Source organism: Coenobita brevimanus, chromosome 8, assembly GCF_032717465.1.
Source record: "Coenobita brevimanus isolate Jiangsu-jjx chromosome 8, ASM3271746v2, whole genome shotgun sequence".
Taxonomy (NCBI): domain Eukaryota; kingdom Metazoa; phylum Arthropoda; class Malacostraca; order Decapoda; family Coenobitidae; genus Coenobita; species Coenobita brevimanus.
In genome coordinates this window covers 47520585-47546730 of record NC_136961.1, presented here as the reverse complement: position 1 = coordinate 47546730, position 26146 = coordinate 47520585, and the positions used below count along the sequence as shown (strand labels likewise).

Below are 26146 nucleotides of genomic sequence, written 5' to 3'. Positions count from 1 at the left end.
AGGTACGGTCCAGACAACAAGAAACCTGTCAGGAAAACTATCAACAGTCTGCCTTATCCTTGACCTCTTCATCAGTCTCCCCCTCCCCTTCCACACTACTGTATTTATAATTTTGAAGATATCCTCCAAAACTTCTTATTTACATGCAAGCCTGCTATTTCTATTAAACCCTTTATTACAATCAATGTTTTTCTTCGTTTTATTTCTACTATCTCCAGGGACTTTTTTTTTTTTTTTTCCCAATAGCTTCAGAGACTTCAAACTGGAGGAATCAGACAGAGATGCAGGCTTCATAAATTCATCTGATACAAGAGAACCTTCCTGAGCTGAACATCATTTGAAGACAGGAGTAAAATAAAAATATGTCATCAGGCTGAAGCATTAAGACAGCATAAACAATGAATATTTTGAAACAAATGAACTCATTAACCTAAAAAATAAAGGTGTCAAGGGCAGTATTCCAAACAGCATGGGAGGCATCACAGAATCTTTTCCTTACTGATTTAGTTTGTTCATTAAACCTTCAAGTTCTCATACATGTAGATACTGAACTATAATGTGCACAATAATTCACTACTGAAGATGTATGAAATCTCCAAAGCTACTTAGAACATGACCCACTGTGAAACCAACGAGCACCACAGTGATGACATTTTCTGGAGGCACTGCACGGTATGTGCATATACCATAGTACTAAATATGATAATTTCCGGTGACCAATAGATCTGAGGGTTCACACATGACTATCCTACCACCACATACAATACGGTTATTTCATGTATATTTGGCCATTGTGCAAAATGCCTGATGTAGACTTAACCCAAACCATTTCACCATTTTAATAACAAATAAATTATCCTTAGTCTGGATATGGAAAAGTTTCTGAAGGCAACTGTACTGACTTCATAATGGGTGAATAGAAACAAGTGAGTTCCAGGATTTAGTGTTGAAGGGACATAATGTTAACATGCATTCTATTATTACTTTTGTTGACTGGTTGCATGACACTATCCCTACATTAACTAAAATCCTCAACTCACTTCCTTTAGGCACTGTAAAGACTTAATCCTAAAACTTCTTGTATATTTTCAGGTTGTCTTCAAAGAAAACTTGAAGCAACAGAAGCAAGGTTAGCATTAATAACATTGCCATTCTTTTAACTATATATCCATGTACATATAGATACACTTTCAAAAGACTTATTCAAAGAAAACATAAATGAATATCACACACAGAAAATACAAACAGACTAACAAGAATAGACTAACATGTCTCCTGTGGTTTGAGAAAATATGCAAATGAATGAAACCCATTTTTTCTCTAAGGGAGCCTCTTTTATACTTCCTGCAGCCACCACACTTCATTGTAAACAATTTGTGTTTCAAAAGTCAGTTATCACATAAGGCAACACTACCAGGGGGTCATCCTGGTAGCCTTTCTTGATGATCACCTCGTGCCATTCTCGAAACTTTCCATCTACATCAAAATTTCCATTTTGACAATCCAGGTTACTAGAGTGCAGCATTTCTACTTTTTCTGGAGGCACCTTTTTTGACTTATGCACCAACCTCTCAGTTTCGTCCTCGCTTTCATTACCCTCAGAATCACTATGACCCCCAGATCTATCTTCTTGTTCTTGTGCTTCAATTTGTTCTTCCTCGTCCTGCCACAACTTACTGGAAGCATCTAGAGGGGGAAGGCGGGCCAGGATTTCCTCAGCCGTTTCACATGACATGACACCCAATAAATCTAGGTTACTCGGGGTAACTGGAAGTGGATTAGGTACTGGAGCACTACCTTGATGGGGCGGCGCAGGGGAGGCAGGGACACTCCCAGACTCCCGAGCCTCAGTTTCAGTGGACACAGAACCCCTGTCTTCATCGTCTCCCACTGACATGTCATCTGAGGCAGGACTAGGCTGTGAACTGAGGAAACGCTGCAAGTGGTCCATCTTATTTCGAGACACAACAGCCATGTCAACTGTCCGACCCATACCCAGAGTTGCTGCAGGGTTAGATAATTCCCTCACATGCTGTTCCTCTAGCTTTGTTGCTCTCTCTGCTAGTTTGCTGTCTCCCTTTCGTTCTGCTAGTTCAGCAACTATCTGAGAAGTGGTTTTCACTTTTGAGGCCTTGGTGGTCATGGGAAGAGCAGCCATTTTCTGTTGAAGCTGGTCTGCAGCACTGGTAGAATGAGGTGCCTCAGACACATTTTGTTTTCTTTTAGTTAGTGGGTGTGTATTGGCTGTCCTTTTAGATTTACCACTATCACTAGTACCCTTAGTACAATCATTACTTAAAACACTGGAAAAACTGTCTCTACTGTCCTCATCAAAACCATTAGTAACATTGTTTCTAGGTCGCTTGGCCACTGGAATATCACTAACTTCCTCTTCATCTTTTCTCAGCCTCTTATTAGCTGTATTGGTTTTTGCTACATTTTCTGTACTTGGAGCATAGGAAGAGGCATCAGCTCTAGGTGGCTGTCGCAGGCTAGGGTTAACGGCGGGAGACTGTGGGCGGGAGCGCGGTCGGGCAGGCGTTGCCAAGGGGGGTGTGATGGCTGGCGAGACCGAAGCTAAGGCGGGACTACATCCCGGGCTCAAGACCCGTCCCCGTAACAAGGCAGGAGACATGGGCTTGAGTGGGCGGGCTGAGTGGGCGGTGGTGAGGGTGGGGGAGGCGATGCAGGTTCGCTGGACAAGGGTGGAGGGAGTGGTGGGAGCAGACAACAGGCCTGGACTGGTGTTGCCACTGGACGGTAGGGAGGATGGGGAGTTTGGGGTAAGTGTGTGCCCGTTGCCTGTCCCAGCCCCACCCGCTGTGCCCACTGTCCCCGTCCCGCCAGGTCCAGGTGCCCCGGCACCAGCAGCTCCATTGACACCATCTGCCAGCACCTCCTTCCGCCATTTGCGCACCAGATCCTTGGACCGCCGGTACAGCTCTTGGTGGGTTGTCTTTCTTCGGATATTGTTGATGTACCTTCCTAATCGGGTGGACTGAAAACAAGTACAGTAAAATATTAGACAACAGATGGCAACAAACATTCACAAAACAAAATATAAAACTGAAATAATTATTGCTGAAACACTTGAAGGAAGTGGCTAATACAAGTCTGGCCTTTTAATCTTGCTGACTGCATTATATAAAGTGGAAAGCAGTCTGGCTACTTCCTATCCTTAAGTGTTCTAAACTGGTACAATCACAGTCCTGACCTACACCTCTATGGACCATATTTTAAAAATAAGGCCATAAAAGTTAAGTAGGAAAGTAGTCCAGACAGTATGCAATCTATATAGCTACAATTGCTGCCCTTGACACAAAATTCCAATGGCCTCCTTTACCAGAGAGAGCAGTGCTGAAAAGGACACTTTCGTGTGGTGGCACCAATATAACTGGGCCACTATGCTGTCTGGATATACATATATCCTTCAGTTCCTTCTCTACCCTTCAGGAAGGAGGATGGTAGACTGGAGATGGGCAACTTACACCTGCATGTTGATGAAACTGGGGTTGAAAAATACTAACAGAGAGTTCCTGCTAGCAGATAACAGGGTGACAATGTGTTTTGTTTGTGCTCATCCCCAGGATTAAAGCATCTGGCTATAAACAGACAGACTCTCCATAACAACCACAGCACTACAGTAAACATAAAATCACCTTACCTCCAAGACCTCCTTTGTGATAGGAGTTCTCTCCAGCTTGCTGATAAGTTCCATGCATGCTGCCATATCTGTAACCTGTAAAACACAGAGCAGGGTAATCTTATAGCAGTACTTTGAACAAATATAAAATGATAGAAGCAGCTACCAAAAACCACTGCCATAACTTTTTTCATATTTGTGACCTGTAATATAAAGAACAGAGTACTCTTACAATGGTAATTAACAAACAAATGGAAATTTTATGCTCCCCCATTAGGTGCACAGGAACCTGAGACTAAGCTACACTATCCAGACATTAAGATGGCAGTGATCATTTGCTTCCCCCTAAGTGCCTGCATATGAACAAGTAATCCCTACCACCCCTCAGAATGAAACTCTAATGGGTCACACCTGTTTGAAATGCCTTAGTTCACTAGATAACCAGGTCTCCAAACACTGAATGAGGGTAACAGGGCTGACACACAACCTGAAGGCCAAACCTTGATAAATTCTACCAAAGAACAGATTATTTCTTCTTCCAGTACAACAATGAAACATCATTAGAGCTGGAAAAAACAAATTAAAGGTGGCAGTTAAAGTATGGTGGTGGTATGTGGGTATCGTAGTGATGTGTGGTGGAAGGTACATTACCTTCTCTTAACTTAAACAAAATAGAATTAATTGCTCAACAAGCTAAATATGTGTTCCCAGACAAGAAGGAAGAGACCAAATCTGGCAAAACTGTTAACCAAGTCAGGAGATGAAGTCAGCAAATCTATGATTCCCTACTCTTACCATTCAACATCACCCATCACTAATAACTGCAACTGTAGTTACAGGTATGTTGCTGTTTCTTGCTATCATGGTAACCTACTACAGTTAAACTACCTATTGCCAAGTTACATGCAACTATGATAATTTACACCTCTAATATCAATATACAATTTTAAGCATTACCAAACATAAAACAAGACATCAAAGTGAAGATAAGACCCATTATACTCTCAACAACCAAAAACACATACAGTTGGTATTGAATGTTGGGGTTACCAGCACTACCACCAAGGTTCAGGTGTTACTAAGCAGTCCTGCCTGCCTGGCATACTTAATCTTATCCTGTGGCAACAGCTGAAGATGCAGTTTTTATAACTGCAAGATGCTGCAAGCCTGGGAGTCACATCCTTTGCAGTGGGTTTAGCCAAATCTTCTGATAGGGTACTCTATTAGCAAACAAGGCAATATCACCAATCAATTAATACACAGATCATGAATATCTGGAATACCAACCACAAATATACTTTAGCAAGTCTCAATATAAGTACAGTATGGTACAATAACTTTCCATTAGTAAAATCAAGGAATTATTTTACCTAATGTACTGTATATACCTTATCATAATACTGTACAGTGCCAAGGAGTATGTAATGACAAAGTGAAGCCCCAATTATCACATACAGTATATACATACATCATCTAATCCTGTGTAGCCCCATGAGGAATGCAGGAGCCCAGGGCTAGGCAAGTTGGTCCTAACATTTAACATGAAAGTGACCAGCCTCACACATCCCTGAGTGTCATTATGTGAGCAATAACCACCCCTTGGATATAAACTTACACAGGCTCAATCCAGTTGGGGTACATTAATTACCCACTAAACCACCAGACATTACAGTTTGGTTATATGGTTACCAACCAGCATAGTGAATGGTTTCCTGGTGTACAGGAAACCATTTGGCTTGTCACTCAATGTAGAGTCGCCCATAAACAGAAGGAAGAGGAAGAAAGAAGGAAAGAAAGACAGAAGAGGAAGGATGGAAAGAAGGAAGGAAGAAAGGAAAGGGCAATCACCCGTGAGCAGCACTATTTCGAGTGTGTGGATGGCAGGCACCCCCACCTACCACTTTATAACTGTAATTTACCTTCTCCCTTAATAATCAGTATGGAGGAATCCTAAATTACCGGTATGTTATTAGCCAAGGATTCTGTTTCCATAACTGCTAAATTAATAAGAGGGAGGGGGAGACTTCTTAATGTAACAGGGAAGACTTTGCCAGGTATAGTAACAATGAACTAAAAAAAACAACTAATTCTGCAATTAAAAAATTATGGCAATACCTAGTCAAAATTTCTGACCAGAGAATATCAGGCCATTCTTACATGTCATGGCACTCCTTCACTACACCTGAACAGCTTCATTAATGGACCATGGTGGTATGGCAGACAATATTACACCTTGTTCTTAGCAATGAAGATTATTACACACTTCCATTGTTTTGTTTATATACTTTTAGTATCAGCAATTTTGTCTTAATGATTTATCATACAAGATTTTAAAATAAATAACTAAGGAAGAGATGCTATAAAGCAGCCTAAGCCATCTACCATAAGGCCCTAAGACATAAGAATGATTACCGGTTAAAGGAGGTAAGCATCAGTACACAACGAGTTGCAACAACCTCCAACTTCCAATCAAACTTTGATGCTACTCATGCTTGCTTTTCACAAGCAAAAATTTTTTTTTCTTTCCTCATACTGTATGGATGGTCAAAAAAAAAAAAAAAAAATTAAAAAAAAAAAAAAAAATAAAGCATCTCTTCTTTCCCCTCCAGTGCCTCCACGATCTACTGGAGGAAATACGGGTCCTCCAACTGAGTTCCAAATCATGATATGCACTCAATATTAATAACATACTCTACTGTAAATATTCTTAGTCCTCACTTACACACTATTGTTGGAGAAACTAGTCTTGATTCATTTTAGTATAACCACTTGATCAATAATCCCATAATAAAGGATGGGGAAGTAAGGGGACACTAAGAATCAATAGGTCAATACTGCTATGTGGGAATGCCTAGGGATGAAGCCTCTGTGGTAACTAAGCAACACATTCTTAAAAATTGGTCATAACCTTTATAGTAAAGGCAGTTCTTGTTAAAAGTAAAAGTTGGGTTTCAAAAATTATTTTTTTTCCAAACAGGAAGAAACTGACAAAACACCTTTAAGGTAGCAATGGAGCATAACTATGCCCTTTAAGTTACTGTGGACTTAATTTAAAAAGAGGACCAAGAAAATGGTGAAATAACAAGGATTTCCTATGCTGTAAAACTGAGATGATAATCATTCCACTGTACTGTTGGCTTGAAACTCCTTCCTGTACAAACAAATGATGCCTATAGTCATAGGGATATTGTGCAATGAGTGGATTTACCGAAATTCTAAATACCAGATCACTAAGGAGCTAAGGAGCTTCAACCTGGAACCCTTAGGGAATCTACACCCAACTCCTGTAGCTCTAAAGAAGGTTAAGTCAAAGCCTGTTGGAATATAACAAACTATAAATATAGTGCCAGTAGGCAGTACTCCTATACTGTACTTCTACACCAGTAGCCTACTGATGCCAGGCCAGTCTGCATGATAAACATATCCCACATACTGCACCAAAATAATGGACAAAACTCGTGTATCTAGCAGGCTGAAGCAACTGTAACAGGACACTATGGGAAAGTTATCCTAAAAAGGAATATCAGCTACTTCCTAAAACAATTTTTATGGATCAAAACTGTGAGCAAAGAAAAAACAATGACTTAATAACTGCTTCCACAACTAGCCCACCAGTGATCAACAATGTAAGCAAGCATAACACTTAGAAAACAAGCCAACCCTATACTAATAGCTATGTTATTTCTGAATGTAACTGGGCCTCAGTACATCAAGTGAATCTATCTGGCAGTAGTTACCTATCTTTTTCAAGAAATATTTACATTCCCATAACCCTTCACATATATAAACTACCCTCGGCCTCTTCAATCCAAAAATATACAGTGCAGTACCGGTACTTCTCATTTTTGTCAGGCTACCATCAAATGGTAATATTAAACTCTGGAAAGGTCTCTAGTAGTGAAGGGGGGCTCTGAAGGCTATTGGTATGTCAAACCCATCCAATTTGAAAAGTTTATCAAAACAAACAAACTTGGCTGAAGACAGCAAGACAAATATGAAAACTTCATCAGACTGACAGGGTTACACAACACTGTAATACTGGGAAATCCCAGCAGTGCATAATTAACACAAGTCTGCTGACAGAGAGTGGATGTTGTTACTGGGAGATAGCTACCGGTATTAAGTTTGAAAATTATCTCCAGCCACTGTACTAACACTGCTGGTGCCCAGAGGTACAGTATACCCTTGATATAACGTACTAATTGATACCAGACCCTCGGCATTATAGCCGATAATTCGTTAAAGCTGAACACCATGCTGTTCAGTAATTTCCCTGGTGTCAAGGCTTTTACCGAACAAAGATCGTTAAATACAGAGCATCGTTTGGGCTTGCAGTCATACACAATAACTTAAAGCTCTATTTATGGCTCCTCCCACAATGCTGATCACCCAGGGACTGATGTGGTGTTCTGCGGGATATATATGTGTGTGTGTGTGTGTGTGTGTGTGTGTGTGTGTGTGTAGGAATGCCATGATGGTAAGTTTTCCTGCACATCCATTCATTTACTGAATGATAATTTGTTAAAAGAAGATAATGTTTGGCCAGCTCAAGGTGGTTGTTAAAAAGAAATTCGTTAAAAGAGGGTCCTGTATATCAGGGGTTTACTAACAAAAACATCCACGACACGTCCTGATATTTCTGGTTAAACACTTTTTACAGTACATTAAGGTTAATTGGGATCTAAACCTAAATTCATGTAATTTAATGGTCTGATGGTACACAACTAAGTCATACATGCCCATGCCTTCAGTGCAATGGTTTGATGGTTTCTTTGCTTTATGAAAAAGGCTGCTAAGGGCATAATTTGGCCTCTTGACTATTACCAGTCCTATACTGTACTGGTACAGTACATTCTGGACTACAGCAGCCTAGACTCAGGTCCCTTTCACTTAGATGAAGGTAACATTGGATTGGCTAATAACATAATTTCTTACTCATATGAATGTGGTTACGATATGTATATTCTGATGATACCAGTACTGTAGCTACCTCAAAGTAGTGACTGATAAAAATGGCCTTACTTAGAGGACACTACTTAACAAGTTTAAGCCATTAAATACCTAAGCTATAACATATTCTTCAAAAATTCAGCCTCACAATAAATTAAATTAAACGGTGAACATTAAACAGCTAACTGCATATTAGGGGGGGGTGCAGTGGCTCAGAAGTAGAGTGCCCGACTAGTAATCACGAGGTTGCGAGTTTCAGCCTCTCACGGGCCACCGTTGCCAGGTGTGGTAGCAAGCTCCTGTAACCCTAGCGGGGCTACATGGCCATCGTTGCCTAGTGAGGGGGTGATTAAATCCCTTAACAGCATATTACCCCCTTAGAGGTGTAGTGGCCCATAGCTAGGCTACTGTAGTTCAGAGTACAGTATTTAAAGATTAAATGATCCTTGATAGAGTGACAGTAGACCCCTGTTTGGCATGGGTTCCGTCTGCACAAAATGCTAACATGGCACTATCAACCTCTACCTGTTTTTGGATGGCAAAATAGCTGATCTACAATTAAGTCTCCCCAGTGACATTCAAAATGACTGCCTTTAACTAAGCTGGGGAGTGATACTAAGGGCATCAGTCTTTAGGGATTAGAGGAGAGTTAAAATTCCACATATCGACGAACTGAAATTTCATTTACCGGATATTGCCATTATACAGGAGGTAAAAACGATGTTCCATGAAAGTATCGTGATACCAGTACCAACTCTGATGTATGGAAACAAAGCTTGGACCTTGTTGGAAGGACAAAACTTAAGTGAGAGCAGTGGAAATGAATTATCTGAGAGGAGCATGTAGAGTTACATGAAGAGAGACAGTGACAAATGAGGAAGTGAAGGAGGAGGATGTGGTGGTGACAGAAAGCGCTGAGAAATACACTGAGATTGTTTGGCCATGTAGAGAGGATAGAGGGTGTGAGACAAAGAAGGAGAGTGTATGTAAGTTAGGTGGAGGGGAACACTGAGGATGAGATAGAGGGATGGAGTGGAGAGGTATATGAGAGAAGGGGGTGTGAGCTGCTAGGAGGGCAACGAAATGGCAGAGGACAGGGCGATATGGAGGCGATTTGTTTATGGCCACCCCTTATGGGACTGAGTTGTCTGGCTAAAGACAGATACAGACCATTATATTTTTATTCACTCCTCCACTATTTTTGATTGCTGTGTTTTTATGCACCTGTTTGAGGGGAGGAAAATTTTGAATAGGGACAAATGGTGGACTCGAGGAAAATGTGTGGATTTTCAGAGGTTTAGAGGCCATGTGTGGTTTGCCACAAGGGCATGGGAAGTAATTCCATCTTGTTCAGTGTTTGTGATAAGTGGATGCATAAGAGATGTACCGTAATGGTATCAGAGACAAACTGAAAGATAACACGGTTTCGTGTGTGTGGTGTGTCGAAGAGAGCATGTGGAGATTGTCAGGCACATAGGACTGATCTTGCTGGTGAGTCTTGAGTGTGTGGAAGAGTTCTGTTTCTTGGGAAACACGATATGTGCTGGAGGTGGGCTGGAGTTAGCTCTGTGGCTAGAGTGAGGAGTGGTTGGGAGAAATTCAGGGAGCTGTTGCCTCTCCTGACACTGAGAGGGCTCTCCTTCTGTGCTGAAGGATTTTTATGTGCAGCATGTAACTCGTTAGGAGTGTAATGCCGTATGGTAGTGAGACCTGGGCAGTAATGGAAGAGGATATTCGATGGATCAAACATACAGAAATGACAATGTTTAAGTGGATTCGCAGTGCATCCTTGAATGTGAGGTCTAGGGGGACTAGGTTTACGATGGAGGAGTCATGAGAAGGGTGGGACTGGAGAGTATTGGTGTTGTGATGAGGACAGGTAGACTGATATGGTTTGGGCATGTGGAGAGGATGGGGGATGAAAACTGGGTGCAAAGTGAGAAGTGTGAACGTTGTGGATAGGGTTGCAAAAGGCAGACCAAAAAAGACCTGGGAGGAGGTCATAGAGTGTGACCTCAGGGATAAGGGGCTGAATAAGAAGGATGCCTGAAATCTAGCAGCGTGGAAAGCCGACATTAGGTGATCAAGGCTGATGCATGCAATTATGTTGGTGCCTTTATCAACAAAACAACACAATAAAAACCAATTGTTCTTATGAAACGATTTACATGATTCAATTTGTGTGCCAATTTCCCATGAAACACTGATGCATAAAACAAGGGTACATGATCGAAAATCTGGGGATCAAACCTATAAGGTACATGGCTCTCACTCTGGCTGGGGCATTCTAAGCACTCCACCACCAGGCTTGTGTAATATTACTAAACAGTGCTTGCCTAATGAACTATTAATAAGAAAAACTTAATATTAAACAATCCTATTTAATTTCAAGAAGGTGATTTTTTTTTTTTTTTTTTTTTATACTGTACAGCATTCTTGTACAGTAATCAGCGTCACATGGCAGTTCATGGGAGCCTATCATACTGGAGTGACTAAAGATAGTTTTTAATTTCTTCACAACCTGACATTTCTTTCAAGTTGGAAAAAAAAAAAAAAAAAAATGCTTAATGACAGCAAGAACCAACTACGAATCTGTATGGAAGTTTGAAGTCACATCAATATCTTTAAAGTGTGGCTGTCAGTTAACTCACTCATGGTTTATATTATCAGTACCATAGCATGAAAGCTAACCCTGGCTAGGAGGAGATAAAGAACAAAGCACTAGCAACAGGCAAACTGGAATTTGCAAATACTGTAGTGGAATACAATTCACTGGTGTTGGAGACGGATATCTTATGGCAGCACTGATAACCAGGCACTGTGCCTGGTCATACAAATGTCCCTCAGCTCCCCCCCCCATCCTTTGAAAGAACCGTGGGTTGCAAAAGGACAACGTCAACCTGCAATCCACTAGTTTTATTTCCAGATGAGCCTAGGCCCCAAGAACATACAGAAGCTATCATCAGAAGGGGAGGAGTACCATTACAGATTCTGCCCACTACACTATAAATCAAGATTCGAGTACTAAATTGACACTCTTCTTTGTTCCACAATGACTACCAGATGTGTATTTCATAATACTGTACCGGTAAAATATTTCTGAACATCTCAGTATGCTTGAGTGCCTTACCGGTACGTTCTGCAATGACACTAACTTGCTTGGCAAGGGCAAGTCTGAGTTCCCTCCTACCATTAAAATTCCCTTCATATTTAATTACCAATGTACAATATTTATTTATCTACCTATTGCCAGATACCTCAATCCCTTAAGGGGCGGCCATAAACAAATCGCCTCCATGTTGCCCTGTCCCCTGCTATTTCACTGCCCTGCTCCCAACTCACACCCCCCTCTCTCATATACCTCTCCACCCCATCCCTCCATCTCATCCTCAGCCTCCCCCTCCCTCTTCCCCCCTCCACCTCAATCACATACACTCTCTTCGTCAGTCTTTCACCCTCCATCCTCTCCACATGGCCAAACCACCTCAGTCTGTTCCTCATAACGCTTCCTATCACATCCACATCAACACCACAACGCTCCTTTATATCCTCATTCGTCAGCCTGTCTCTCCATGTGACTCCACAGGCTCCTCTTAAATACCTCATTTCCACTGCTCTCACTCTTGACTTGTGTCCTTCCAACAACGTCCAAGCTTCACTTCCATACGTTAGAGTTGGTATCACAATACTGTCATGTAGTAACTTTTTCACTTCCATGCTCACTTCCCTGTTTCTTATCACTGCTTTCAAAGAACCAGCAACCTTTCTTCCCTGCTGTACCCTTTCAAGCACTTCACCCTCCAAACCTCCATCCTTACTCATCACACTACCCAAGTACTTAAATGTACTCACATTTTCCAATTCCTCACCATCCAACCTCGCTGTACATTCACTGACTTCACCTCTCACAAAGACCATCACTTTACTCTTCCCTACATTCACCTTTAGATTCCATTTCTTACACACTCTCCCAAACTCATCCACCAAGCCTTGCAGCTCCCCTTCGTCTTCACTCAACAACACAGTATCATCTGCAAACAACAGTACAGGGAGTTTCCAAACACTATCCTCTCTCACCAGGGCCACTCCAACATCCACTACCCTACCTTGTACCTCTTTTATTACCCCATCCATGTACAGATTGAACAACCATGGAGACATGACACATCTTTGTTTCAACCCAACTTTCAAAGAGAAAAATTCACTTAGTTCACCATCCACACGCACTGCAGCCTTCGCACCATCGTACATACTCTTCACAGCATTCAACAACTTCCCATCTACTCCATATATTCTTAACACTTTCCACAATCCTTGTCTATCCACCTTGTCATATGCTTTCTCCAAATCCATGAAAGCCACATACAACTTCTTTCCCTTCTCTAGAAACTTTTCCACTAAAGATCTAAGAATGAATATCTGATCTACACAACCTCTTCCCTTCCTAAAGCCTCCCTGTTCTCCAACTAATTTCTCTGTTCCTTCTCTAACTCTGTCAATAAGTATCCTACCATACACTTTTCCTATTATACTAAGACAAATGTCCCTATGATTAACACAGACTTCTTTTTCCCCTTTTCCTTTGTACAAGGGAATAATTATACCTGACTTCCAATCCTCCAGGACTCTACCTTCCTCCCAGGCCAATCTGCACATCTTCCACATCCATTCTACTACTATCTCTCCCCCATGCTTCAACATTTCACCACACACTCCATCAATTCCTGGGGCTTTCCCCGATTTAACTTTCTTCATTGCTTCCACAACTATCTGCCTCTCATAACCCTACCCCAAGGTTCACACTTCTCCCCTTTTACACCCAATTTCTTCTTTACCTTACTATCCTATCACAGTCTAGTAATTTAGATACTCTTGCAGACGCTGCCTAGCATGGGCCAACTGGGCTAATTCAGCTGTCCTCCTTTCTTAATGTTATGTTCTTAACTATCATCCTCCATCCTCTCCACATGTCCAAACCATCTCAATCTACCCCTCATCACAACACCAACACACTTCAGTCCTATTCTTCCTCAAAACTCTGCAATCATAATCCTACTCCCCTCCCCCAGTCATCACTCATGGATGCACCACACGTCCACCTAATCACTGTCATTTCTGTATGTTTGCAGCTACACATGTCCACTTCCTCTACTGCCTAGATCTCACTACCATACAACAATACACACCTAACACACGCTGCATTAAGATCCCTCAGTAAGGAGGGAGAGCCCTCTCAATATCAGGAGAGGCAGCAGCTTCCTGAACTTCCTCCAAGCACTCCTTAAACCTAGCCTCTGAGCTAGCTCCAAAGCCACCTCAAACAAAAAATTTCCACACACTCAAGAGACTCACCAGCAATATCAATCCTTTCATGCCTGACAAAAGGAGTTAACTACTGCTGTTAAAACTCCTAGCTCATCTGAAAATAAACCCGGTGAGCTGCAACCTGAAATTGCCTTCTGCATTTCACTATCCTCCTAGCAGGAGACAGAGAAGGAATTGAGATACATTTGAATAACTGGACAACAGAACTGCCAGGCCATATTGGTACCACCACAAGGCATCCCTCACCAGCACCATGCTTATGGTGCTGGTGAGGGACGCCTTTGAGCCATTCAGTATGGAACTTTAAGCCATTCAGTATTGAACTGGAGGGGAACACCTTCATGCAGTGGCACCAATATAACCAGATGGCTCCGCAATCTGATTATACATTCCTCAACCACCTCTCTATCCCCCAAAAGGAGCACAATGGACAATACAAGAGTAGTAACCAGCCTGCATCCACCGAGTTCCAATCCAGATGAACATGGGACCACAAGAATTAAGCATTCAATAGCTATAATAACTATTAAAGGGGATATTTTATATCCCCTCACTCTACAGTACATGCAATTATGAATTCTTTTCCTGTCTAATATAAAGTAAAACCTACCATAACAAAAGAAAAGGGTTTAACCCGACGAGAAAAGGCGAAGTCCCTTAAATTTTTTATTTTTGCAATCTTCTGATGATTTTTAGATCAGGAGATGATATTCTAACTGGGTGGGTTTAGATATGGCCTCAGTGAACCTCTTTGAGTCCTTTTTTCAGTTAAATAAAATTGTCTAGTAGTAGCATACTCTAAACAGGATATCACCTGGATTAAAAAGTTAAAAATTTGCTGATATATATTATTTTCCTTATTAAAGAACTATATAAATTTTAACAAAACCTACCAACCATGAATGCAATATTATTTGGTCCTACTTTTGGTATCCTATTTTTTTTTTTTTTTTGGCAATGTGTCAATAATGGATACACTACTTCAACGATATTAACGGGGCTCTCCTGGATATTGCGCTTGTTATAATTCATTTTTGCTTCTACAAATATATATACTGGTATATATATATTATACATTGGTATGTTAGGCTACAGTTAAGGATGAACATTCACAGTATGCTAAGCAAGGAAACCAATATGGGGGTGGCACATGGCTGAAACTGTATGCACAAAAACATATTTTTGACAAAGTAAATTTGCAAATCATCAGCAAATGGAAATATGTATTGATTTTTCTGACAGTGGGTACACTTTAGAAATAGTTAAAGGAAAATCAGTAGTCCAAGTTGCCATAATGCATTTGGCTGACACAGTTTGACGTAAACTCGTAGCCTTGATAATTTTCTGCAGACAGTCTTAGCCCAATGTAACTCGTAACAAACTAAAAACATCAAAATAATTATCACATTGGAATATGGCTAGCTTTCTACAAAACAAACCGCCCACATTACCTGGAAGTACAATTCATTTCCTAACATTACACTTGTCACTACCTTCGTACACATCATCACCGTGTTCCACTTTTCGACATTTACAAAGCTGCTGAAAGTTAAACACTTAAAAACAAGATCAACTTCTCCTTGTAACGTCACCATTACTAGTTTCCAGTGTTTCGTTACTGGTACTGTGTTTCTTTTTCCAGTACTTAAATTTCACTTAAAAACACAGATAAGGCTTCCGCAGGTCAAAAGTTTGGATATTGACTCTTAATGAAGAACTGAGGATACAAAACAAAGCAGACTCCACGGAAACTGGTCAAAACTTATCAGCACTGGATGTATATAAATAGTACAGAAGCAGGAAGCTCCACTGAACGGTTCAGGGTCAATAATTGTGTGAGCAGTTTGAATAAAAGTAAGTTTGCCTTCTTACTGTAAAGGTGTGAGTGCTGTTGACACATCAGCTGATATGAATTTATTTCCTCTTGGACATGCATAAAAGTCACATCTGTTCAACATTACTCACCACCCGTCCTTCGACCTGTCTAAATGCAAACACTCTTTCTCTTCCCAACTCTACACAAGGCCAACTGGTGATTACTGCTGGACTATCATTGCAACTACCACCAAAAATACCTACCAAAGTCCCTTCTTTACACACTTTGCCATTCGTGGCGTTGTTAGTGCTTGTTCTGATAACCAGTGTAATAAGCTATCCGAAAGTTCACACACCTCGACCTTGATATCTGATTATTCTGCAAGATTTTTCATCCAGTTTTACTGCACTCAACGAATACAAAGAAGATTACGTAATATTTCAGGAAAAAAAAGATGAACCACTTTTGAAGGAGGTTAATACACGAAATTATGCTTTAAAGAAAATCGAATTAATGGAGGAATACGACTGACTACGAAAAACACGTTTATTTCTCTGGCGTCATTAGGAAATTATCACATTTCCAAATCATGGTCATGGCGGAGGGGCAACGAAACGTCGCCATGTCGTGAGGTGCGGGTGAGTCTGAGAACCACCTCGCTGCCACCCACCCCACCACCCGCACCCGCAACGCACACCGTACCTCACACACTCCAATATCACCACACACCCTCTACTTTATCTCCCTTGCACACTCCTCTCACTTCCAATAACCCTCTATGACCCTTATGCATCATCACAAGCCCCCTAGGTGGTCATAAGAGGTAATTGTGGCCAAAAACAAGTGTGTGCAGCGCAATGTGAGTGTGTTGCGGGGTCGGGCCTAGGCTGAAGGGCGCATGCGTGGTGCGGCGGCCACGAGAGTCGGGGTAGAGCGGCCGCCACACCGGACCCGTGAAAATGTTGGTCGCACTCTCACCACATACCACATCACCACTGCATACCACCGTCTTCACACCACACAACGTTGCTCTCCATGCTGGAAACACTGAACATTGACCTTAGACTCCGGCTAGTGCTTTTATTTTGGTGAAATTGACCAATATATTGTGCCCCACCTGACGGCCGTTGTCAGCCATGGCGGGTTGTATTGAGCTGGAACTACCGTGCCGTGCTATTATATTCTATATTTAAACCGTTTGAGTGACTCTGTAAATCTCTAAGGACCTTACATTGTATTCGAGATCAGTGCACGTCAATAATCTTGATTTGATCTCCTCAATTGAGCGCTGCATGAGGCCGCGCGTGTGGTCACGTCGGCGCAGCGGTGGTGACTGGTTGGGGCGGCGACATGGACTGGCGGGACGGGGGATTGTGGGTAACTGAGCGAGCCGGGGAGTCGCCGAGCCCGCACGAGCACCGTGACGTCATCATCGCCTACTGACCTGCGCCTCCTCATTGGCTCAGAGGCCGCCAGAAGGCGATGTCGTCACTGTGTCGTCATTGATACATCACTGGTGGTCGGGCGGTGTGTGAGCAGGAGGAGGGTGTCAGTGCCGGCCCGGGCCGCTCCTCTGCTACACAGTTCTGTGCACCACCGCGCCGCACCCCGATCATCACGTGCTTCCATTGCGCCTCATTTTTATATTTTCCCAATCAAGTTTTCAGATTCAGTTTAATAATTTGCACGTACCAGTTTCCGTTTACCTCAAAATCAATCTTTTTCGACGTGGATGTGTATGGTTGCGGGTAATAAAAGTGTTAAAAGTTCCCGTTCACATGGTATCTGGAAATTCCTGTGTACCTAGATAAATTACAACCCCCCCAAGCTAACCATCAGTTGAGGTCTAATATAAATGCTTTATCGGCCTTACATGCTTTACATTGAACGGTTACATTATTTAAGATCAGTTGAAGTCGCCTCTGATGAATACTTAGCTTGGTAACCGTACTATCTTGTAGAATGTGAAAAAATAGCCGCCTTTGTGAAGAATATATCGTCGGGTAGGAACACGAGGAGGGTTGGAATGTGGGGACATGCCCGTTGAGGAATCATCAGTTTTGTTGCTTTTGTGCAATTGCTCGTGTGTATCATACTGTATATACGCTAAATTCTGTCCGCTTGGTATGAGGACGTTGAGTACATGAGTAGGGTTTTGAATGGGAGTTAAGGGTGAGTAATGAGTAGCAATGGAGATTTTAAAATATGAGGGGGAGGGGGATGGATGCTGTTCCTGCTATTATTATCTGGTTTTGTGGTTATCTGAAGTTATGTGGCTACATCCAGGAGTTGAAACGTATATAACGTTCAGTCTGTAACTTCCACTAATTCTGTCAATAAAGATGTACCATTTTTTTTTTTTTTTAGTATTCCTGACCATTTTATATCAGCAGTGAGTCAGTAATAGTCATAGATTGTCTATTGTGAACATCATCTTGGACTGAAGACCCTATTGGTTAACTTCAGTGTGTCATACCGAGAAAGGACAACTTCCGCCATTTTTGTCACCCATAGAGCCGTTAGCAAGGAGGTTAGATAAATAAATACCTCCTTGGTTGTGTTTTGGGTGATATACAATAGTCAGATACCTCCTTAGTTATTCCGTGGGTGACTCGCCAAGCTTTTATAACCGTGTCCATGTGCAATACCATACAAATTGTAAGGGTATAACGACTGATTGCAGGTGACAGCTCGCCAGAATGGCGAAGCTTACATTGTTAACCATAGGCCTGTGGGCAGAGTTCCAATAGATACTGTTTCATTTGAGTAAGAGATGTTCATAATCACAGCTTAGGGCTCATGTTAAATAAGATTCGATGGTTAAAAGGTCTTCATGAAATTATATTGAAAACAAAGTTATTTAAGGCGTCGCTCAAATGTGGCCGAGAACCTAGGCTGGTATGATTTTGGTTGTGGAACAATTGTGGTCTCAGAAATAGGATTTTGTGGCTGAATTGATAACATTCTCTGTGGCAGCATGTAGGAGGGAGGCACGGCGTGACAACGGACAGTGGGCTCGGAGTCGGACTGCATGTACCCAGTATGACTACGATTTAATTTTAACTGAAGATGCCATGGTGAATCGTTCATTCTCCTGTACGGGGGGAGATGCACTGAAGTAACGGTTCTTTTATCTTAACTTAGCCCGGATATTACTGCAGATTATCATGAGCTTCGAGAGACGGATAAAAGTGAGTTTATACAACCTTTCCAATGGACTTCGTGTTTTAACCTAGCATTATATTCTAATGCCTTTATATTTCAGTATTCAAGATGGAGAGACGGTAGTTTTAGACAAGTTAAAGGGAAATGAGTGAAGTGATGATGTATAATAAACAGTATCGAGACCCCATACGGCTTTACATTTTGAAATACAGGACGAAGATCTTTGAAATTCTGTGCTGCAGGCTCTGGCGAACAGTATTAACTACGTCACAAAAATTAAATTCATCAAGTTTAGTTAGATCTGCCATAAAACATCGTGCGAAAATACTGCTCACAGATCAGCTGTTTTGATACTCGTTTGGTTTACCGCACCTAAGGAAGCCCCTAACCCTCCCCCTTCCCAAGCAAGGGTTATACCACGATATATATCGTTCGTCTATATATCGTGGGGTATACACACTCAAGACCTTTCACTTTCATTAAATCCTAATCCTATAGGCAGCGCCAGGCATAATGTCATCAGCAGAAAGCCCACTACCAAAGCCGCCTCTATGGCCTTGCCACCACCCAGTAGCGGCAGTTAATGATAAAGTAAATCGCTATTGCAACCATTAACAATACAGCTGCTGTCATCTGAATCATCACAACAACAATAACTACAACCACCATAGGTTTTGCTGTTATAGCATTAATACTGCTACAGTGTTTTTTTCACCTTGACCCAAATTTTCATCCTTTTGCAGCTAAATTCACATTGCTCGTGGCAGAAAAAGGCATATGGCGCGACTCCCGTTTCATAGTACTGTTTCGTGACTAGCATCATATTTTATAATAGTGTTAATGTATTGTGACTCAGGATTGAAAATGCACAGATGGCAGTTTTAAACCAAGTTATGGAGTAAAAGAGTACAGTATACCAATATAATGCAATGCATATTCAGTACTTAGCAAATGGCCACGGTGCACCATGCAGAAAAATCTTAAGGACACATTACGAACTTGTGCATATTTACACACAGATTATCAAAGCATTGGACAAAAAATAAAATTTATAAATGATTTGTTAAATCTACTATAAGTGAAAGGGCAATATATATATATATATATATATAAAATCAGTATTAGAGTACCATAATCCGGGAGGAGGGTGGCCCGCAAGCAGAGTGTCTCCATGCATCTGTTCTATGCCATGAAGCTGCTCTTTCTCCAGCTCAAAGCACCCTCATTTATACCTTCACCTCATCCCCTCCACCTCACTTTGTACCTTCTAATCAATCCTACACTCTGTATTCCCTCCACATAGCCAAACCTTCTTGGGGCAATTTTCCTAAGATTTGCCAGCACATACACAACACCACAACCAAGCTTATTCTTATATCTGTGTCTTGGCATGTAATTCCACAACCCCCTCTTACTCATTTCCACTCCTCTCACACTTGACTTCTCCTTCCAACCAGATTGACGCTTCACCTCCTTACTTTCTAGTGGGGATCATAATACTGTACTGTTGTCCAATGACCACTTTCATGCTCACTCTCCCACTTCTTGCCACTGTCCTCAGTGTACCTGCAACCCCCCTTCCCTACTGTAATACTCTCATCCTTCCCATTACACTATGTAGACCTTTGAATGCAGACATGTTCTTCGTTTCCTAAGCATTCAACAGTACTGTACTTTGCACTGCATGGTTTGATTCCATTCACTAATCATAACTTACTCATTGTAATGGTACATTTACTTTAGTTTCATATTATATACATGCATTTGTATGCGTTCACCAAATGTTGCTGCTCCCACTCATCCCCACCTAGCAGTATCATTGGCAAACAAGTTATTGTTGTTGTTCAGCCAAGTCTGTCTGGTTGAGAAGACCCATTGATCACAGATAAGGAACTGGTTCTGTGGGGCTGTCTTACAAGTACAGCACAGCATTATACATACATCACGTGGGGAACCAACACCCCCTCATGGTAGATGGCACCTCACCAGGGTCAGACCAAGGTCCTTCTCCTTGGTGAAGTGCAGGGAAATATGAGGAAGTTTGGCTCTTGAGTTGATGCCATAGCTACTTTGCTCCATCCTGGGTGTACAGCATCACCAGGTGTAGGCTGTTTGTCAGCACCAGCAAACAACAGTACTTGAACAGTAATGGCAGTTTCTAATACCCTCTCTTAGTAAGAACATGCCATCATGCACTGACTTGTCCTAGCACATAACATTGCAGTAATGAGCCACTGAGAGGTGTGAACATTGAGGGTTGTGTTGTGGGAGGCAGACCAAAAAGACCGGGGACAAGTGTGACCTCAGGGAGAAGGGACCAAATAGGGAGGTTGCCGGAAATCAAACAACATGAAGGGCCGCCATTAAGTGACCAAGGCCAACAAATTAAAGCAAGTTGGAGCCTTTTTAAACAATACAGTACAATGATACAAACAATACAGAACTCGTATTTCAAAGGTCTCCACAGAGGACCTCATGCCAAGTCTACCTCAGTCTGTCTCTGGGCAATCCTTACACATTCATATCTGTTATCTTCCTCATCCACCCTTCCTCACTCCCTTCCTCATCCTCTCAGCATATCAAAACCATCTTAACAGCAATTTGCATCACTTCTCTATCTCACTTCTCATTTCACCATATTGCAGTCTACTTACCAGTATATCCATTTATTGGCCAATCTCTCTGTCACACAACATTTCTCACACATTATTGGAAGTGAAAATCCCTTCATAAGCAGAAGAGGCAACAATTTCCCAAACTTCCATCACTTTCACTCTAGCAAAGGAATTAGCTTCTGCCCTTTCTACACTCATCATGTCTCCAGGTAACACAACACAATGCAGTCCAAGTGGCTGGCACTCTCCAAAAGCACTTTCCATTTTGTTGTTAGCAGCCTAAACAACCTTACATACCATCACAAGAAATTTCTTGCACCTTGCAGGCTTCCTACAGCATTAGTACATATCATGTGGACTCATTTGCTACAAATTGTACACGGTATATAATTCCTCCTAACTTCCTTTTTACACACTGCACAAGGCCACACACCATGTTGCATGACATTACTGCCCTCACACATACTACCCATGACCTTTAACTTACCAGTACAGTATTAACTCTCAGTTCCTTTACCCCCATTCCATCCCTCTACATCTCTAACTTCTCTCTGGCCTCTTGCATGCTCTCACCAAAACAAAGTTATCAGCATATAAGAGCTCCAAAGGTAGCCCACTTCTAAATGCTCATGACAGTGCCTAAAGTACTAGGATAAACAACACATCACTTTGTGAACTCAACCTTGAAAGAACAGTCTATTTTCCACAAGCACTGCCACCCATTCACCCTCATACATACTGTTAAAGGCAGTCAGCAACTTCCCCAACTACTCTAGATATTCTCAGCACCTTCCACATTCATTGTCTGTGTACTCTGATGCTGCTGTTGTGGCCCTAGGCTCATCTGTATGTCAATGCAGTGAACTGCAGGCAAAAGTTGATCCTCTTTCTGGTGAAAAGGAAGGAGTTGATGGATGGCTGTATTACCAGGCAGCTCTGCTGCCAGGCTATAATGGTACTACCACATGCAGGGACCCCTCTCCAGCACCCTGTGTACTTAGTATATATATATATATATATATATATATATATATATATAAACTTACATGTAAGGCTGATTAGCAAGAAGTTTGTGAAGAGGTAATTCCACATATATATATATATATATATATATAAAACTTACATGTAAGGCTGATGAGCAAGAAGTTTGTGAAGAGGTAATTCCACATAGTCTACAATTTTCTTTGTGCCAGTACTTCTATAGACTGCTCCATGGTGGAACTTTTCCAACTTTGCTATGGCTTCAAATGGCAGTTTCGTAGTTACTGCTGTCTTCTGAGATGCTGATGAGGCACCTATCTGTAGTGATGCATCCTGGATGGACAGCTGAAGCATGCACCTGGCAGCCAAAAACCACATCATATTTCCCTGCAGCTCATTGTGAGGATAGAGCCTGGTTTGACCCTGGTGAGGAATGGTCTATTGCAAGGGGGTGTTGGTTCCCTATACAACTGTAGAATGGCCCCACAGAAGCAGTCACTAACCTGTGGTCTGTGGGTCTGCTTAGCCAGACAAACTGAGATCAAGCAAGAAACAACTACTGTCCTGAGAGCAAATCCCTCAAGCTAAGACCAATGGATTATATAGCACTGCAGGGCAAGGAAAGATCCTTGGAGAGGCTGCTACATTTCTCATCAGTAATATGCAACCCTAGTATGGTCTCAAACTGCCAATCCCACAGTTGTAAAGCTCTACAGCTGAGCTATTCTAGCCCCTCTACTATCCAAAGCATATTACTTTATCTATTCCAGTACTGTATCGCCTAATCGGGAGAGTAGGGGCCTAGGGCTAGACTACTCAGTCCAGACATTTAAGGATTGTGACCAGTTTCTTTCCCCTAAGTGGCCTCACCTGAACAAACCCCAATCACCCCTTTGAAGTAGACTCTGGGTCAAGTATGGTTGGAGTGTTTTAATGCACTAGATCATTCGTTTTGTTTATAAAGGCTCTAACATGCTTGCAAGTGTTGGCCTTGGTTACCTAATGGCAACCTTCCATGCTGCTCAATCTCTGGCAGCCTCTCTATTCGCTCTTTTTCCCTGAGGTCACAGTCTACAACCTCATCTCAGGTCTTTTCCAGTTTGCCTGTAGCAACCCTACCCCTAACATTCACACTTCTCACTTTCTGCACCCAAATGTCATCCTCCATCCTCTCCAAATACCCAAACCATTTCAATGCACCCCTCATCACAGCACCAATTATTCTCCAGTCCTATCCTTCCTTTCAACTCTTCAATCCTAAACTTAGCCCCCCCCCCTATGCCTCGCATTCAAGGATGCACTACACATCCACCTAATCATTGTCATTTCTGTACATTTGAGCTGACGAATCTCCTCTTCCTTAACTGCCAAGGTCTCACTACCAAATGGCATCACACTCCTATCACACCCCACATAAAGATCCCTTAGCATGGACAGCTCTCTCAATGTCAGGAGAGGCAACTGCTACCTGAACTTCCAACCACTACTCACTCTAACCACAGAGCTAGCTCCAGCTCCACCTCCAGCACATAACATGTCTCCCAAGTAACAAAACTCTTCCACACACTCAAGACTCGCCAGCAGTATCAATCTTTTCACGCTTGACAATCTCCACATGCTATCCCTGACACACCACATACTCATACATAAAATCAGCATTACCTCACAGTCTACCCCTAATACCACTACGTTTCTTATGCACCCACTTGTCACAAATACTGCACAAGGTGGAATTACTTCCCAAGCCCTTGTGGCAAACTGCACATGGCCACTCTCCCTGTTCTTTGACAATGGCCACTGCCACCAAACCTAGTTACCATCACTTTTGTCTTATCTGCATTTACTCTCAAGCCCTCGTGCTCAATACCATCCCTCCACTTCCTAAATCTTTCTTCCACCTCCCTTTCATTCACTGCAATCAGTACTAAATTATAATCATTCAAGATCTTCCATAGGAGTCCATTTCTGAAGTCATGTGAAAGGTCTTCAAGCACCATGATAAACAACACGGGGCTCAATACTGACCCCTGATGCATGCTCACATTCACAGAAAACTCATCACTCAAATTTCCCTTCACTCTCACCTGGGTGCTAGCACCCACATACATAGCCATAACCACTCTAACCAGCCACTCCTCGATCCCTAGCTTTCCCATTGCCCATTTCACTATCTCCCTAGGAACTCTGTCAAAGGCCTTCTCCAAATCAATAAATACAAAGTACAGATCTCTTTTCTTTCCTATTTATTATTACTGAAGCTGTCAAACTATGAATATGGCATCAGTGGTCCCACTGCCTGGCATAAACCCAAACTGTATCTCATCAATATGAATTCCTTCTCTAATCATGCCTTCTGGAACATTCTCCATTACTTTCATTATCTGGTCCAAAAGCTTTATGCCTCTATAATTTCCTCTTTCCAGGGAATCACCTTCCCTGTGTATACATTTACAGTTACACTCTTCAGCCAGTCATCTGGGACAACATACTCATATATATCATAACCATATTTAGCAAATCAGTAACTAACCCCATTCCTGTATCTCCTGAGGCCTTTAGCAATTCAGCAGTCAACCAAAACATACCTGCTGCCTTCCCCAACTGCATCCTGTCTATTGCCATGCTCACAGTAGTAGTGTCAATCAAAGGCCAAGGGCCAAACACTGGATCCATTGACTCCAAACCTCCTCTGTTCCATTCAAATTCCACAATCAGCAACCGGTTATAATCCTCTCTCCAGGCGTCTTCAATATCTTCACTGTTCACCACTGCCTTTCTTTCATCATTCTTCACACACTGCTTAAATTATGATATCCATGTTTTTCCTCTTCATCTGATCTGTCACCTTAATAAATTGCCAGGCATCTAAAAGAGTGTATGAGTGCAATGTTATGCTATAATCCTAGCAGGCAGTACTACAATATACCTGTATGCCCATTATTAGCCTACACAGTCAAAAAATAAAAGTCTGAGTGTCATTGGGATGTACATATCATACACAAGTTTATTTATGAAAATCACATGATATACAAGGACACCAATTCCAATTCAAGTTTACAAATGAATAAAAGTGCAATCAAACACCATATATCATCTGTGAAATTACAGTGTCTTTATAAGTTTTCATCCATCATGCAATTTTTCTCCATCTTGCACTTCTATCAGGTACAAATCAGAACAGTCCGAGGTGTGTCACTGCATCTTCTTCGGACTAATTTTTAATCTGCTTTTTTAAAGAGCTCAGATATCAATTGTGTAGCTGTACTATTATTCATCCATCCATCCATCATCCAATCCTTCACTGCCCCATGAGGAGCGTAGGAGCCCGGGGCTAGGCAGTTGTATAAATATGTTCCTAACTAATGCTTAATTTTGTATAAAATAAATTTCTGAATGCTTATCCCTATCCTGTTATATTTCTAGGCTATAGTATTGTTTACAGGTTGGTAAAACTCTACACTAATAAATTTCAAATGGGACCATGTCAGTTTTCTATAGTTAAATATGAAAGAGATACAATACTACTGTTTAGTTTATTTTGATACCATCATTTCAGACATTTTCACTGCATGAACCCCCCTCCCCTTTCTTCTCACCACATTGTGGGATCACTTTCTCTTCTACTGGTCACTGATTTTCTCAGCTCCGCAA

General features: G+C 41.8%; 1 protein-coding gene across 1 annotated transcript in view; it reads right to left on the bottom strand.

Annotated features, from left to right (window-relative positions):
• Positions 1–939: 939 nt before the first annotated feature.
• The window catches only part of MED26 (mediator complex subunit 26), a 31161-nt gene continuing 5954 nt past the window's right edge, over positions 940–26146 (bottom strand). The window contains exons 3-6 of the mRNA XM_080278773.1: positions 22638–22853; positions 16966–17089; positions 3665–3739; positions 940–2998 (exon numbers count right to left, since the gene is read on the bottom strand). Coding sequence (XP_080134899.1) covers positions 1382–2998; positions 3665–3739; positions 16966–17089; positions 22638–22853 — 2032 coding nt within the window. The 3' untranslated portion in view covers positions 940–1381. The remainder of the gene's footprint in view (positions 2999–3664; positions 3740–16965; positions 17090–22637; positions 22854–26146) is intronic.